Raw genomic sequence first — 14,961 nt, 5'->3', positions numbered from 1 at the left:
AACTACAGTAATCAAGTCAGTGTGGTGTTGGCAAACGAATAGACAAATCAGTAGAAAAGAACAGAGAACCCAGAACAGACCCACGTGAACATAATTAGTTGATCTTTGACAAAGGAACAAATGCAATACAACGTAAGAAAAGTTAGTCTATTCAAAAAAATGGTGCTGAAACAACTGGACATCCACATGCAACAAAATGACTCTAGACACAAACCTCACATCCTTCAAAAAAATTAATTCAAAACAGATTGCAATGGAAAACTAACTATAAAACTCCTACAACATAACATAAGAGAAAACTTAAATAACCTTGAGTATGACAATGACTTTTTAGATACAACACCCAAGGCACAATCCATGAAAGAATTAATAAGCTGGACTTCATTAAAATTAGGCACTTCTGCTATGCAAAAGACAACATCAAGAAAATGAGAAGACAAACCAGGCTGGGAGAAAATATTTGCAAAACACACATCTGATAAAGGATTGTATCCAAAATATACAAAATACTCTTAAAGTCATTAAAAAGAAAACAAATTTAAAAATGGGCCAAGGAGCACCTGGATGGCTCAGTCAGTTAAGCGACTAAATTCGTCTCAGGTCATGACCTTGTGGTTCGTGAGTTCAAGCCAAGTATTGGGCTCTCTGCTGTCAGCACGGAGCCCACTTCAGATCCTCTGTCCCTCCCTCTCTCTCCCTCCCTCCCTCTCTCTCTCTCTCTCTCTCTCTCTCTCTCTGCCCCTCCTGCTTGTTAAAAAAGGAGGAGGAGGAGGGGGGAGAAGGGGGAGGAGGAGAAAAATGGGCCAAAAGAGGGGAGGAGGGTTGCAGGACAGGCAAAATGGGTGAAGGGGAGTAGATACAGGTCTTCTATTGTGGAATGAATAAATCACAGGAATAAAAGGCACAGCACAGGGAATACAGTCAACAGTACCATAGGAGCATTGTATGGGGACAGACGGTAGCTACACTTGTGGTGAGCATAATAGATTTGTGGAATCACTATGTTATGCACCTGAAACTAATGTAACACCGTGTGTCAACTATTCTACAATTTTTTTTTTATAATTTTTTTTTTCAACGTTTATTTATTTTTGGGACAGAGAGAGACAGAGCATGAACGGGGGAGGGGCAGAGAGAGAGGGAGACACAGAATCGGAAACAGGCTCCAGGCTCTGAGCCATCAGCCCAGAGCCTGACGCGGGGCTCGAACTCACGGACCGCGAGATCGTGACCTGGCTGAAGTCGGGCGCTTAACCGACTGCGCCACCCAGGCGCCCCTCTACAATTTTTTTAAAAAGGAAAGGGCCTTGGATATCTCAGCTGGTTGAGCATCCAACTCTTGATATCAGCTCAGGTCGTGAGATCAAGCCCCACGTCAGGCTCTGCCCTGAGCATGGAGACTGCTTAAGATACTCTCTCTCTCCCTCTCTCTCTGTCCCTCCCCCCACTTGCACACATGCACGCTCACTCTCTCAAAATAAACAAATAAACATTAAAGGGGCGGGGCAAAGACCTTAACAGACACCTCACCAAAGAAGATAGAGATGACAAACAAGCACATGAAAAAATGCTCCACATCATTGGTCATCAGGGATATGCAAATTAAAACAATGAGAAACACTCCCATTAAAATAGCTAAAATCTGGAATACTGACAACATCAACTGCCGGTAAGGATGTACAAAAAGAATTCTCACTCATTGCTAGTGGGAACACAAAATGGTACGGTTTGGGATTTCTTACAAAACTACACATACTGTTACCATACAGCAAATGCACTCCTTGGTATTTAACTTGGCATTTAAGGAGTTAAAAACTTACATCCACACTAACATCTACACACAAATGTTTATAGCAGTTTTATTTTAACTGCCAAAACTTGGAAACAACTAAGATGTCCTTCAGTAGGTGAATGGATAAATTATGGTGCATTCAGACAATGGAATATTATTTCCCTAAGAAGGAATGAGCTATCAAGCCATGAAAAAACATGAAGAAAACTTAAATGCATAACTACATACTATATGATTTCAACTATATGACATTCTGAAAAAGACAAAACTATGGGGACAGTAAAAAGATCAGTACTTGCCAAGAGTATTTTGGGGGAGGCAGGTTTGAAGAATGAATAGGTGGAGCACTGAATTTTATGGCACTGAAAATACTCCATATATTATGATGATGGATACATGTCATTATACATCTCTCCAAACCCACAAATTATATACAACAGCAAGAGTGAATTACACTATATATATGAACTTTGGGTGATTATGCTGTGCCAATGTAGGTTTATCAATTGTAACAAATATACCACTCTGTTGGGAGATATTGATATGGGTGGAGGCTATGCACATGTGGGAGTAGAAGGTACATGGGAAATCTGTGTACCTTCCTCTCAACTTTGCTGTGAACCTAAAACTGCTCTTAAAAAAAAGTCTTTAAAAAAATAAATAAGTAAATACTTTGCACGGTTAGGGAAAAAAAAAAAAGCCTGTTTTTTTTTTTTCCCAATTTCACTGAGATGTAATTGTCATATAACACTGTATAAATTCAAGGTGTACACCATAATAACTTGAATTACATATATTGTGAAATGATCACCACAATAAGTTCAGTTAACATCCAACACTTAATAGAGATACAAAACAAAAAGTTATTTTCCTGGTGATGACAACTCATCACATAAGAGAACTCATGAGAACTTTTTTCTTGTGATGATCTACTGTCAACAACTTAAAAAAAAAATACCATACAGATGTTAACTAGAGTCATCATTTTGTACATTAAATCCTCAGTACTGGAAGTTTGTACCTTTTGACCACCTTCTCTAAGTCCCCAACCCTCACCTCACTTCCTGCCTTAATAACCACAAATCTGATCTGTTTAGGATTCCACATATAAGTGAAATCATACAGTATTTGTCTTTCTCTGACTTCTCTCACTTAATATAATGCCCTCAAGGTTCATACACGTTGTCTCAAATTGCCAATGTCCTTGATTTTTATGGCTGAGTAATATTCCACAGTATATAAGTATGTATATGACTATTTCTCTATCCATTCCTGGTCAACGGATCTTAGGCTTTTTAAATGTCATGGCTATTATAAATAATGCTGTGAACATCTGGGTGCAGCTATCTTTTTGGTACTTTTTTCTTAAGTTTTTACATAGTGTAATATTAATTTCACTTGTATAATATAGTGATTCCACACTTCCATACAACACCTGGTGCTCATCACAAGTGTACTCCTTAATCCCCATCACCTATTTCACCCATCCCTCCATCCATCTCCCCCCTGACATTGTTTCCTTCGATATATTCCCAGAAGTGGAATGATGAATGATGCTGAGCACCTTTTCATGTACCTGTTGGCATCTGTATGTCTTCTTTGGAAAATGTCTATTCAAGCCCTTTGTCCATTTTTAATTGGATTATTTGGGGGTTTTGGTAATGAGTTGTAGGAGTTCTTTATATATTTTAGATATTAATCCCTTACAATATAAGACTTACAAATACTTAATAAAGTCTTTAAAATACTTTTTCAGTATAAAGAAAACATAATATATACACTATAAATAGACTTCCAAATTCTGTTAACCCAGCCTGTATACCTGACTGGCATTCTCCTCCTGCCATAAAACTAATAAAACAAAAAAGTTATAATACAAAGGACCAATAAGACCAAAGGATTTCTTACATCACGAAAAGCACAAGCCATTGGGAAAAAAAACAACAAATGACTACATTACATTAAAAAATTCTGTTCAAGGGTCTCCTGGGTGGTTCACTCTGTTAAGTGTCTAACTCCTGATTCTGGCTCCAGTCATGATCACACGGTTTGTGAGATCAAGTCCCCTATCGGGTTCTGCGCTGACAGCACGGAGTCTGCTTGGGAGCGCTCTCTACCCCCTTCTCTCTCTGCCCCTCCCCTATTTGCATGCACGCTGTCTTTCAAAATAAATAAAAATAGAAATAAAAAATTCTGTTCATAAAATTATTCATTAAAAAATAAGTAATAATTTCATAAGATGTATGTTTAATCCATAAATTCAGTGAAAGTTTCCTAACCAGAGTATATAATATAGAACTCCAAAATTCCAAGAAAATGCCTATTTTAGGCAGAAGATATGAATGAATTAAGAACAGAAACACATACACACAAAAACAAAAGCACAAAAAGAAACTCATAGTATATTTTGTTTACTCAAGAGCCTGAAGCTCACAGAACAGGGATTAGCTCCAGCTTGGCACTCAATATTTTTTGAATGTTCAATGAACAAGGAGTATTTTTTTAAAAAAAATTTTAATGTTTATTTTTGAAAGAAGGAGAAAGAGACAGAAAGAGTGTGTGCTAGCGGGCGAGGGGCACAGATAGAGGGAGACAGAGACTTGGAGGCAGACTCCCTGCTATCAGCACGAAGCCTGACCTAAGGCTGTAACTCATGAACCATGAGATCATGAGCCAAAGTCAGATGCTCAATGGACTGAGCCATCCAAGCACCCAGGAATATATATGTTTTTTAATGAGCAATAAAGATACTCAATCTCACTACAGACCAGAATATTATAAATTAAAACCACCATCTGATAACCCCATCAGACTGGCAAAAACTAAAACATCAAACATTACGAAGTGGGTGATGATGTGTATAAACTGGAAAATTTAAAAACTGTTAATCAAACCACTCTGGAGACCAATTTGACAATATCTACATAAAGCTGGAACTGTACATGACCCAATGATTCCATCGCTTAAGGGATACACTAGATCAGGTGTCAGTGAAGTATGGCCCAGCTAAATATGGACTACTGCCCGTTTTTATGAGACCTAAAAGCTAAGATGGCTTTAACATTTTTAAATGGTTGAAGGGAAAAAAAAAAATCAAAACAATGTTTCATAACACATAAAAATTATAAAAAAATTCAAATTTGAGCGTCCATCAAGGTTTACTGGCACACAGCCACATTTGTTTACTTATGTCTCATCTATGACTGCCTTCTTACTAAAATAGCAGCATTGAGTAATTGGACAGAGAGTGTTCAGACTGCAAAGTGTAAAAACATTTACTATCTGGCCCTTTAAACAGAAAGTTTGCTGACCTCTGCCCTACAGAAACACACACACGTGCACAAGGAAATGTACTTTTAAAAGATTTCATAGTAGCAATATGAAACATATGAAGGTATACATAGTAGCAATGTATGTAATAATAAAAAGGTGGCTACAACCTAAACTTCTACAAATGGGAATGTATAAATAAACTGTAGTATATCCATACTATGAGATACTAATTGACAATGAAAATGGAAGTTCTTATCAACATTAATCCCTCAAACAATGCTGTAAGAATGATAAGCAAGTTGCGGAAAAATACAGAACATAACTCATATTCTAAAACATGCAAGATAATTTACACGTGCGCACGCACGTGTGGGTGCGCGCGGACACACAGACACACACACACACACACACACACACACAGTTTAGAGATACATACATAAAGAGTAAAGTACAAAGAAATGCATGGGAAAGATAACTACCAAATTAAGAATGGTAGTTACCCCTGGAGGTAGGAGGATGCAAAAACGATAGGGTTTACCCCAGCTTCAACTATACTGGTAATGTTTTCTTTCGGCTAGTAAACAGAACATGAGTTTTTGCTACACTATTCTTCATATTTCTCATAGATATAAAATATTTCCTAATAACTTTTAAACTATCACCATAACGTTTTACAATAATGAAAAATAGGATATTTTTTTTAAACTTGAAACTTCTGCAACTGACAAATGTAAAAGCAGTAAAATATAAAGAGGAATTAAATGTCAATGTCAGAAAATCTCAATAAAGCAATTTCAGGTGGCTCTGTAGCACTATCGCCCCAGTCTTTCTTAAGAACTTGTCAGGATCCTCCAAAGACAGTTCTATTGGAGCTCCAAGCACCATGTTACAGGTACCCTGCTGAAGAGACCAGGTGAAGAGGCCTTTACACTACATGGAAAGAGAAGGGTCCACCTTTCCACATCTACTAGAGTCAAGACATTTGAATGAAGCCATCTTGGAACCTCCAGACCAGGGACATATGTTATGTAAAGAAGAATCACCCAGCTGAGGTGACTTTCTCAAATCCCTAATCTATAAAGCCTTTGTACTTTTGAACAGAAAACAGACCAATAGATTATCCAAAACGATCTCAAAATGAAGTCTAAATATATTATATTCTTGGGAGTGATATTAAATTAGATTTCTCAGGAGTCACCAAAACCACATACTCTTTGCATTGGGATGGAGCTACTACTGCTCAGTATTCTTTGTTTATCTACTTCTTTGTTCCATTCAGTGGATTTCTATGGACCTTTTGGCAGGATGCCAGCATACAGTTAGTTCTGTCCAAGGTCTTTATCAGGCAGCTGTTTGGTGCTACTGGTGTTTCTGGAAGTTCCTTGATCTTCTATAGAACAGAAATATCAAGCAGTGGTATCTTATCCCAAAGTAATACAGGTGGTTCTATCTTTACAAGATAGAAAAAATTCAGTTATCTCTAAAAATTCAGTTATCTCAAGCTGATGCACACAAAGTTCCAAAGTCAGGAAATGAACAACTCAGATATGACTGTAAGAGACAAACAGTGTCAAAGAAAGGTGAGAAGATCATCAGGGTAAGAGAGGAATTCAGTATCCAGGGAGATGGACCAATGACATTTTAATTCTGCACATGAAATGCATAATTCAACAAGGAAAAAACTGACAGAAAACTTAAATTAGAAGGTAAACTTGAGAAACAGGCAAAGCTTGTAAATGGTGAAGACAAAGGAGACTCAAGAGTTGGTACTCAAACTGGGAAGGAAATGCTGATGAAGACTCCCAGACTTAATCGCTATTATGACAAAACTAAATCATTCTTTGATAAAATCTCCTATGATATTATAGAACGGAGACGAACCTAGGCTGAAGAAAGATCAAATGCCAAAATATTTGGAATCCCACTTCATCCAAACAGTGGTCATAGGAGTTATAGAGGCAGAGTCAACAGAGGTCATGATGGTGAAGAGGTAGTATCTTCACCATGTTTTCACAATTTAGTGGCAGATTCATATATAGGAGGTAGTGGGGTAGAAAGCTTGCAGATTTTTGAATGAGGAAAGACAACAAAGTTATTACATAGTCTACAAACAGGTCTCAGGGAATTTCTAGTTCTTCATTAGATTGCCATTTGGTTTCAATCTTTGCAAAAAATGAAGAAGTGAATTTACTATATGCTGGACACACACACTGGCTTTTTTTGTTGTTGTTCTCCCTACTCTATTTCAAAGACTATAATGCAGTTAATATGGGGGGGGGGGAACCATACTAAAAAGCAAACATGAAATGTATTTGAAATAGCCAAAAGCCTCCAAAAGCAAGATCAGAATATGGTTTGTTGTATTGCTACTCAAGCTTGTAGCTTCAGATGTCCTCAAGGTAATTGTTGTTAACCTGCGACAAGGCAGAATGTCTAAACGTCTCCATGTGACCCCAATGATTGTACCAATTTTAGCAATGAAAGTCCTGTATCCTCAGGAGAAAGGGGTCCTAATTTTTGGTGATGGATGCAGAAAATTATGTAAAGTACAAAACCTAAGATAATCCAAAGAATAGGGCTAAAGAAAAACCATTTGTAATATCAAACAGATACTGCATAGATTATCTACCTTCCATACTTGTTGTCTTTTTTTTTTTTTAAGCTGATGTTGGCAACCATAATTTGCAGTTCATAATACCAGATTACCATCCATTGTTGCATCATTCCAAGCAACAGGACTTTAAGTATACAAGTTAAGTGGGTTATAATCATGATCATTAATAGACTGCTGTCCTTGACTTTGTATATTAACTGTTGTGTTTTGTACGGAGAAAGTGTTTAATTTTTAATACCATAAATAGTGTGACCACGTTTTCTAAGAGTTCAGGTAATGAAAATGAAAAAGACTACAATAACAACTCCAGCATGACCCAAACATCACCAAGTGAAAGAAAAAAGGAAAGAAAACTTTCTAACATTCTTCCTCTTTTCTTACTTACGCTTACCTGGATTCAGAAATTCTTGAATCAGTCCCTGATCAAAGAGAAGTCAAACCAATGACTGTTTATTTTGCTCTTTATACCTGTGAAACAAATTACAAATTGTGTGGCCTACTTTGTTCCATCTTCTGTAGCTTCCAACTGCCAAGAAATTAGAAACTTTTGGATCTCGTAAGAACTGTCATTTTCAAGTTTAAGCAATATTTTGGCTTTGTGAAAAGAATTAAAAAATATATACATACCAGGTAAACGGGAGAAGAAAGGTGGCTGTATAAAGATGGTTGCAAATTCTTTGCCACTCTTGGCACTGAATGGTGGTCTATTTCCCTCCCCTTGAATCTGGGTTGATTCTGTGACATTTTTTGCCAATAGATGTGGCAGAAGTGACTGGGAAATTCCTGAAATTAAGCCTTAAGAGATCTGTGGCTCTTGTTCTTGTCCTCTTAGAGTGCTGCTTCTTCAATAACTGATAATTCCCCATAATTCCCTATTATTTTTCCTTCTCTTGTCTAGACCCCTCTCAAAGGGAAAGTAGGAAAGAGGAAGAGTGGGGAAGCAAAGGGATAAGGAAAGGAGGGAAGGAAGAGAGAAGGAAATGCTGAAGGAAGTTAAGATTATATATGTCAGGTGCCAAGCTCCAGTTCTGATTTTCCCACCAAGTTGTTCTAGATCATATAACCCCTCTACAACTCTTGATTTCCTCAAATACTCAACATAGTTTTGTAATGGCAACAGAAACAATCAACTTATGGAAATGTAGACATGTAGACTATATAATTCCATTTCCTCCTTCCTCTCTGACTACACCAATGAACCTATAATATCAAGAACAATCAGCTAATGGGCGCCAGGTGGGCTCAGTCGGTAGCGCATGCAACTCTTGATCTCAGAGTTGTTTGAGCCCCACGATGGGTGTAGAGATTACTTACTAGATAATAATAATAAAATAAAATAAAATCCAAAAACAACAAGCTAATACCTAGAAAAAGAAAGGTAGTAAGTGAAAGAAAAGTAAAAACTAGAATTCAAATAAAAACAAAGGCAATATGAAAGAGAAGGAAAGCAAGAAAAGGAAGTTCTTTTTCTCTGACTACTAAGAAAATCAATATAGCAATACCAAGTAACACATAGTGCTCAGGATTATATGCCCGGAATTGTTCTATCAAACATATTAACATATTTAATGTTCATGGAAAGTTTATGAGGTAACTTCAGTTACCATTCTTGGTTCACAGATATGAAAACACAAAAGTGGTGAGCCAAATGTTGAACCCTGGCAATCCAGCTTCTGAGTTCACACTCTCATTACATTTCTAATGAAAGGAAAATACCTTTTATGAAATCAACTCAACTGGGATAAAACCAGGAAATAAGCACACTTAAGTAAGGAGTAAATAAGGAATGATACTGTGATGCAGTTTCTAAGAGTAGTCCTATCAACAGAAAAAGAAACAGGGCTAAATGGGTAACTTTGTGGTGTGTTCCACTTAGCAGGTGGAAACTAAAGACCTTGCACATATTCATGGAATGCCAATCATTTAGAAGAAATTGTGCTTTAGTTCAAGAGATCCTATGAAGTATTTATTTACAGTTCTCGGTAAAACTGACAAACTGATTGGGTTCTGAATTACACTTATATGTAAAATAAAAGTATGGTTAAGGGGAAATAGAAAACATTTTTCATTTGGAGATTTAATACATTTTGCTGGTATAGAGGGCAACAGGGCAATAATTCAGCATCAGGCTTTTCAAGCTAGTGGTCAAAGTCCACAAAAGGAATTGGACCCAAAGTAAAAAGGGAAACAAAGTAGTTACGTAGGTATATGTGTGTTTGTACACAAAAGGTAAGACCAGGAAAAATGGGAGTAAATAATGGTGAAGCAATTAGTTGGTAAGAAAAAGGAAAAAAAAAAGGGAGAAAAAAGCTCTATTTGAGTAAGTGTAGTATAAAAAAAAAAAGGAACAAATGAGAGAGCAAGTAGATTTGTTAAAGGTTCCACAGGGGAGATAAAGGGGGGGGGGAGGGGGAGGGGGAGGAGGAGGAGGAAGAGGAGGAGGAGGAGAAGAGGAAGAGGAAGAAGAAGAAGAAGAGGAGGAAGAGGAAGAGGAAGAAGAAGAAGAAGAAGAAGAAAGGGAGGGAGGGATGGAGGGGGAGGGGGAGGAGAAGGTGGAGAAGGAGGAGGAAGAGGAGGAGGAGGAAGAAACAAGAACAAGCTAGTTACCATCAACTTTGCCCTAAATTGATCTTGCTGATAATCTTTTGCTCTTCTCTAAAGCATCCTTTTCCATGTGGTAGCCAATGACCTTTCTGGGAACAAATCTGATAATGTTAACTCCAGTTTCATCTTGTACCACTCTCCTTGCCAGTACCACACTATCCTTTTAGTTCCCTAAACATGTCATGCTTTCTCTATTTTATTTCCTCAGCTTGGAAATCCTTCCCACCTTTCCTTCTCCTACTCATCCTTCAAAATGTCCTAATTAAATCAAATTCTTGTTATTATGAATAATTTATTTTGTTGTACCTGACAGCTGTAACTTTACATTTACAAGTGTGATTATGTGACCATCGGCTCTCCTCACTCAACTGGAAACTCCATGGAGAAACCACTTCTTTTTCCCCTTCAACACTGTGCCTCTCTCAGCATAGTACCTACAACACTGCAGTTGTCCAATAAATACCTGGTGAATGAATGAAGGAAAAGAGAATCCTGCCATGCTATTATCACAAGTAGAAAAGGGTATAAAACAACCTTAAGTTAATAGAAGAGAAAGAAACAGAGAAAAAAGAGTTCAATACAAGTTGGGTCCTAATTAAATCTTAGTAATTTCAGTGTGATACTATACTAAAATATTAAGTACAATAGTAGCCAGTAGGTCTCCTTTTTTCTAATGAAGTCAGAAAAGGAAATAGAATTAACATTTTACTTCATTATAAGGAAATAAAACAGGCTTGTTAGTCTAGGGGTATGATTCTCGCTTTGGAAATAAAACATAATTTAGAACATGATTGACAAATAAGCATCTCAAACTTAATTCAACCAAAGCAGAACTATTAACTTCTCATTCCTCTACTACCAGTCTCCTCCATTTCAGTAAATGGAATTAACTCCCAAAACCTCCAACCAAAACCCTGGGGGTCATCTATGATCCCTCCCATTCTCTGATCCTCAATATACAATTTACCAAGAAGCCCTGTAAGCTTCTACATCCAAACATATCTTCAATCTACCCACTCTTCCCCAATCTCCAATGCTACCATTCTAATCCAAGATCCTCTTTTGGTTTTACTGAAATAGAATTAATATACAATATTATATTAGTTTCAGGTGTGCAACATATTGATTTAACAATTCTGTACATTACTCAATGCTCACCACTACAAATGTAGTCACCATCTGTTACCATAAAACATTATTACAGTAATACTGGCTATATTCCCTATGCTCTACTTTTCACTTCTGTGGGTTATTTTATAATCTAAGTTTGTACCTCTTAACACCCTTTATCTATTCTAACCCCTCTATTTTAGACTACTCCAATATTCTAACTCATGTCCCTGCTTTTACTATTCCTCTACTCTAATTCATTCTACCCAAAGTGATTTTTTAAAAAGATAAATCATATCATGACACTCCTTAGCCCCAAACTCTTCAATGACTTCCCACTTCTTACAATAAAATAAAAATTCGTCTTGAATATTAGATCTGCTGCCTCCCTTTCTTATCATTCTCTCCTTTGCTTGCTACATTTCAGCCATAATGACCTCCTTTTTGTTTCAAAAATGGAACCATACAGCATCTCAAAACTTCACAGGCATCATCCTCTCTGCCATACTCTGAAGTGTCCTATAGTTAACATGTTACCTTAATTCAGGTGTCACCTCCTCGGGAGGGAGTTTACTGATTTTAATATTATGTAAAATAGCTTTTCCACTCCTTTATTGCTCTATATATTCCTGTCTTTATCACACTGCTACCACCTTGTTTACTTCATTAACAACAAATTGTTCCAAGAGTAAGAAATACAATGGTGAAAAAACAAAGTCACTTTTTTCACGGAGCTTATATTTTAGTAAGATTGAAAAACAAATTTATCAAGTGACAAGCATTATGAAAAATAAAACAGAATAAGGGAATACCATGGGTTTGTATGTGTGGCAGCGGGACATTTTATGTAGGTCGTCAGGTCTGAGTAGACATGAACAAAGTGAAAAAGGGAACTTTATGAAAACATGGAGTAAAATTATTCTAGGGGCTTCTGGGTGGCTCAGTCGGTTAAGTGTCCAATTTCAGGTCAGGTCATGATCTCACAGTTGTGGGTTCAAGCCCTGAGTCAAGCTCTGTGCTGACTGTTCAGAGCCTGGAGCCTGCTTCGGATTCTGTCTCTCTCTCTGACCCTCCCCCGCTCGCACTCCGCCTGTCTCTCCCGCTCAAAAATAAACAAACATTAAATTTTTTTTAATTATTCTAAATGGATTTTTACTTATTTATTAATGCAGTACAATATATGAAAACCAGATATGAGAAACTGAAATCCTTGCTTTCCCTTATGCTCATATTCTAAACAAGTTACCATTTGCTTTCCTTATGAGAATGTTGAAGACAAGGTGAAACTCAAAATTATTATAACTGTACATTCCTAGACCCTTAAGTTAGAGCCAACTAAGAACGATAGCTTGAAATTCACAATCAGCCCAATATTTGTTGGCTGTATTTATGCTCTTTCCATCCTTCCTATGTTCATCTAGTTAGAACTTAAACTGAACCAGAAGCCTATAGAAGTCCAAAAGTTACCTAAGTACAAAAATATAATCAATCATCTGCATACTGAATGTACTAAGTAAGCATCAGTAACAGTAAGACATCTTTGGAGGTTCCAATAGCAAAACAAAAAATAACAGCACACAACACCACCTGTAACACAAGTTGCACCACTCTCGGCCTCTAATAGATATCTATTCTGCCCAAACAAGAATGGAGGTAAAACAGAGGTAATATGAAATGAACCCAGAAAAACTTAGAAGCTTTCCACATCTTCCCACTAGGAATCCCATACAAAACTCCCATCACTTTTAAATAAAGGCTGGCTTGCATAGCCATGTAAGTGTTTCTTTTGTTTTTGTTTTTTTGCTTTGCTATACTCAAGGAAGAATTAAGAAAATTAAGATTTCTTTCCCTATCCACCTCTATTAGGCCCTATTTGTTCAGAGTAATATTGAGGACCTACTGTAGTCCAGGCACTGTTCCAGGTGCTGTTAATAAAACCATAAACAAGGCAATACCTATCCCTCTACACCCTCTTACAGAATACCTACACCACAGTTAAGATATATTTTCTTAATTGAGAAATGTTTCTAATCAATTATTTTTTTTAAAGATTGCTTATCTTGTATATGAAAATCAACGTTGTGAAAGTATCCAGCTAATCCTTTTTAACAATCACTGCACAGTAAGCTCGTTTTTCCAAACATGTTTATAAACAATTTATATTTAATTTGGGATAAACACTGAACCCATACTCAAATTGAGCAATGCAAACACTCAAGTTCCTGGTCCACAGTCACAACGGATTTATCAGTATTTGAGAGTCCGTATTTATATGGGGAAGGAACCAATATTGTTACCCATTACCACCATTCCCAACAATAACATGCAGCTTTTCTTAAGACTTAGTCCACCTACAACAAATGTTTGGCTTTCCCTCACAAGTGAATAAAAATGGAACCACCCAAACTTTGTCTATTAGCTTTGGTGACCGTCCCCAAATTGACATTGTGAATCTCGTTCTATATTTTCAGATAAATTATGTTATAAAATATCTTTAGCAAAACATTTCGTAAGAACATCAGACATGGCCAGACTTAATCTGAATACTGGATGCAAAAGGAAGCCCGAAGCTCTGCGAAACAGAAACAGCAGAGAGCGTACATGAAACATACCCAAGTAAAACTACCTCTCCCCTCCCTACTTAGGATTGGCCCCCAATTTCACCCAACCTTAGCAATCTGAAACTTTCCATCAACACCAAACAAGATGCGACTGCCATCCGCTCTCATCTTTAGGCCACCACCAAAAAATTTAAAATGTCAAAGACTTAACGCGTGCACTCTCAAGGGACACCCACCAACTCCAGCTCGCAGCGGTATCCACCCGCGCCCTCTCGGCCATGTCCGCCCCCAGCCAAGCTCCTCGCACCGGCGGACTCGAACCCAGCGCGCTCGCAGCACATTCCCTCCCAGCCATCGCCCGGGCAGCTCCCGCCCCCCCCCCCCCAGTACCTCTGCCGCCCCCAAACCCACCCTGTGCGAATAACTGAATATCCGGAGACCAGGAGGGCCACACTTCCCTGTATTTCCCCCACCCTATCCCCTGCAAGGGCAGAAATAGGTGTACCTTCCAGAAAAGTAATCTCCCCTGCGCTGCCGCCGCTCTTGCCAGCCGCCATCTTCCTCCTCCCACGCCGCCTCCTTCTTAATCCATGGCCCACACCACCGCCGCGCTTGCCGGGATGAGGGGCCGCGCCGCAGGAGGGTAGCCGCCGCAGGGTTGCGGGCCTAGAACTCGGCCGTCAGGGGGGCGGCGCTCCCACGGCCAGATGGGCCTACACAAAAGCAGGCCAGGCGCTCCCGGGCCTATCCGCGGGCTGGCGGGTGGCAAGGCCCGCGGCCTGGACTTCTCCTCAGGCCCCTCCGGGGGAACGCGAGCGGCGGCGACGGCGACGGCGCTTCCCGGGCCCGGTTCCTCTCGGCCCACGACTCCCCATCCACCGCCTACCCAGGCCGCCTGAGACGCTTTCCCCAGCCGCGGGACCCAGGAAGAGAGGCTGAAGGCGAGCACACAAACACACCTCCCTTCGTCCCGGGCCGTAAAATGGCCGCAGCCGCCGCGCCGGGGC

General features: G+C 38.7%; 1 protein-coding gene and 1 pseudogene across 2 annotated transcripts in view; one reads left to right on the top strand and one right to left on the bottom strand.

Annotated features, from left to right (window-relative positions):
- The window catches only part of SENP6 (SUMO specific peptidase 6), a 117,079-nt gene extending 102,466 nt beyond the window's left edge, over positions 1-14,613 (bottom strand). For both annotated transcript variants that reach the window (XM_030315860.1, XM_030315861.1), the window contains exon 1: positions 14,460-14,613. In XM_030315860.1, the coding sequence (XP_030171720.1) occupies positions 14,460-14,511 (52 nt within the window). In that variant the 5' untranslated portion in view covers positions 14,512-14,613. The remainder of the gene's footprint in view (positions 1-14,459) is intronic.
- LOC118517989 lies at positions 6,232-7,142 on the top strand (annotated as a pseudogene).
- Positions 14,614-14,961: the final 348 nt, after the last annotated feature.

Source organism: Lynx canadensis, chromosome B2, assembly GCF_007474595.2.
Source record: "Lynx canadensis isolate LIC74 chromosome B2, mLynCan4.pri.v2, whole genome shotgun sequence".
NCBI lineage: Eukaryota > Metazoa > Chordata > Mammalia > Carnivora > Felidae > Lynx > Lynx canadensis.
Note: the sequence above shows the minus strand (reverse complement) of the source record. Positions and strands in the feature narration are given on the sequence as shown.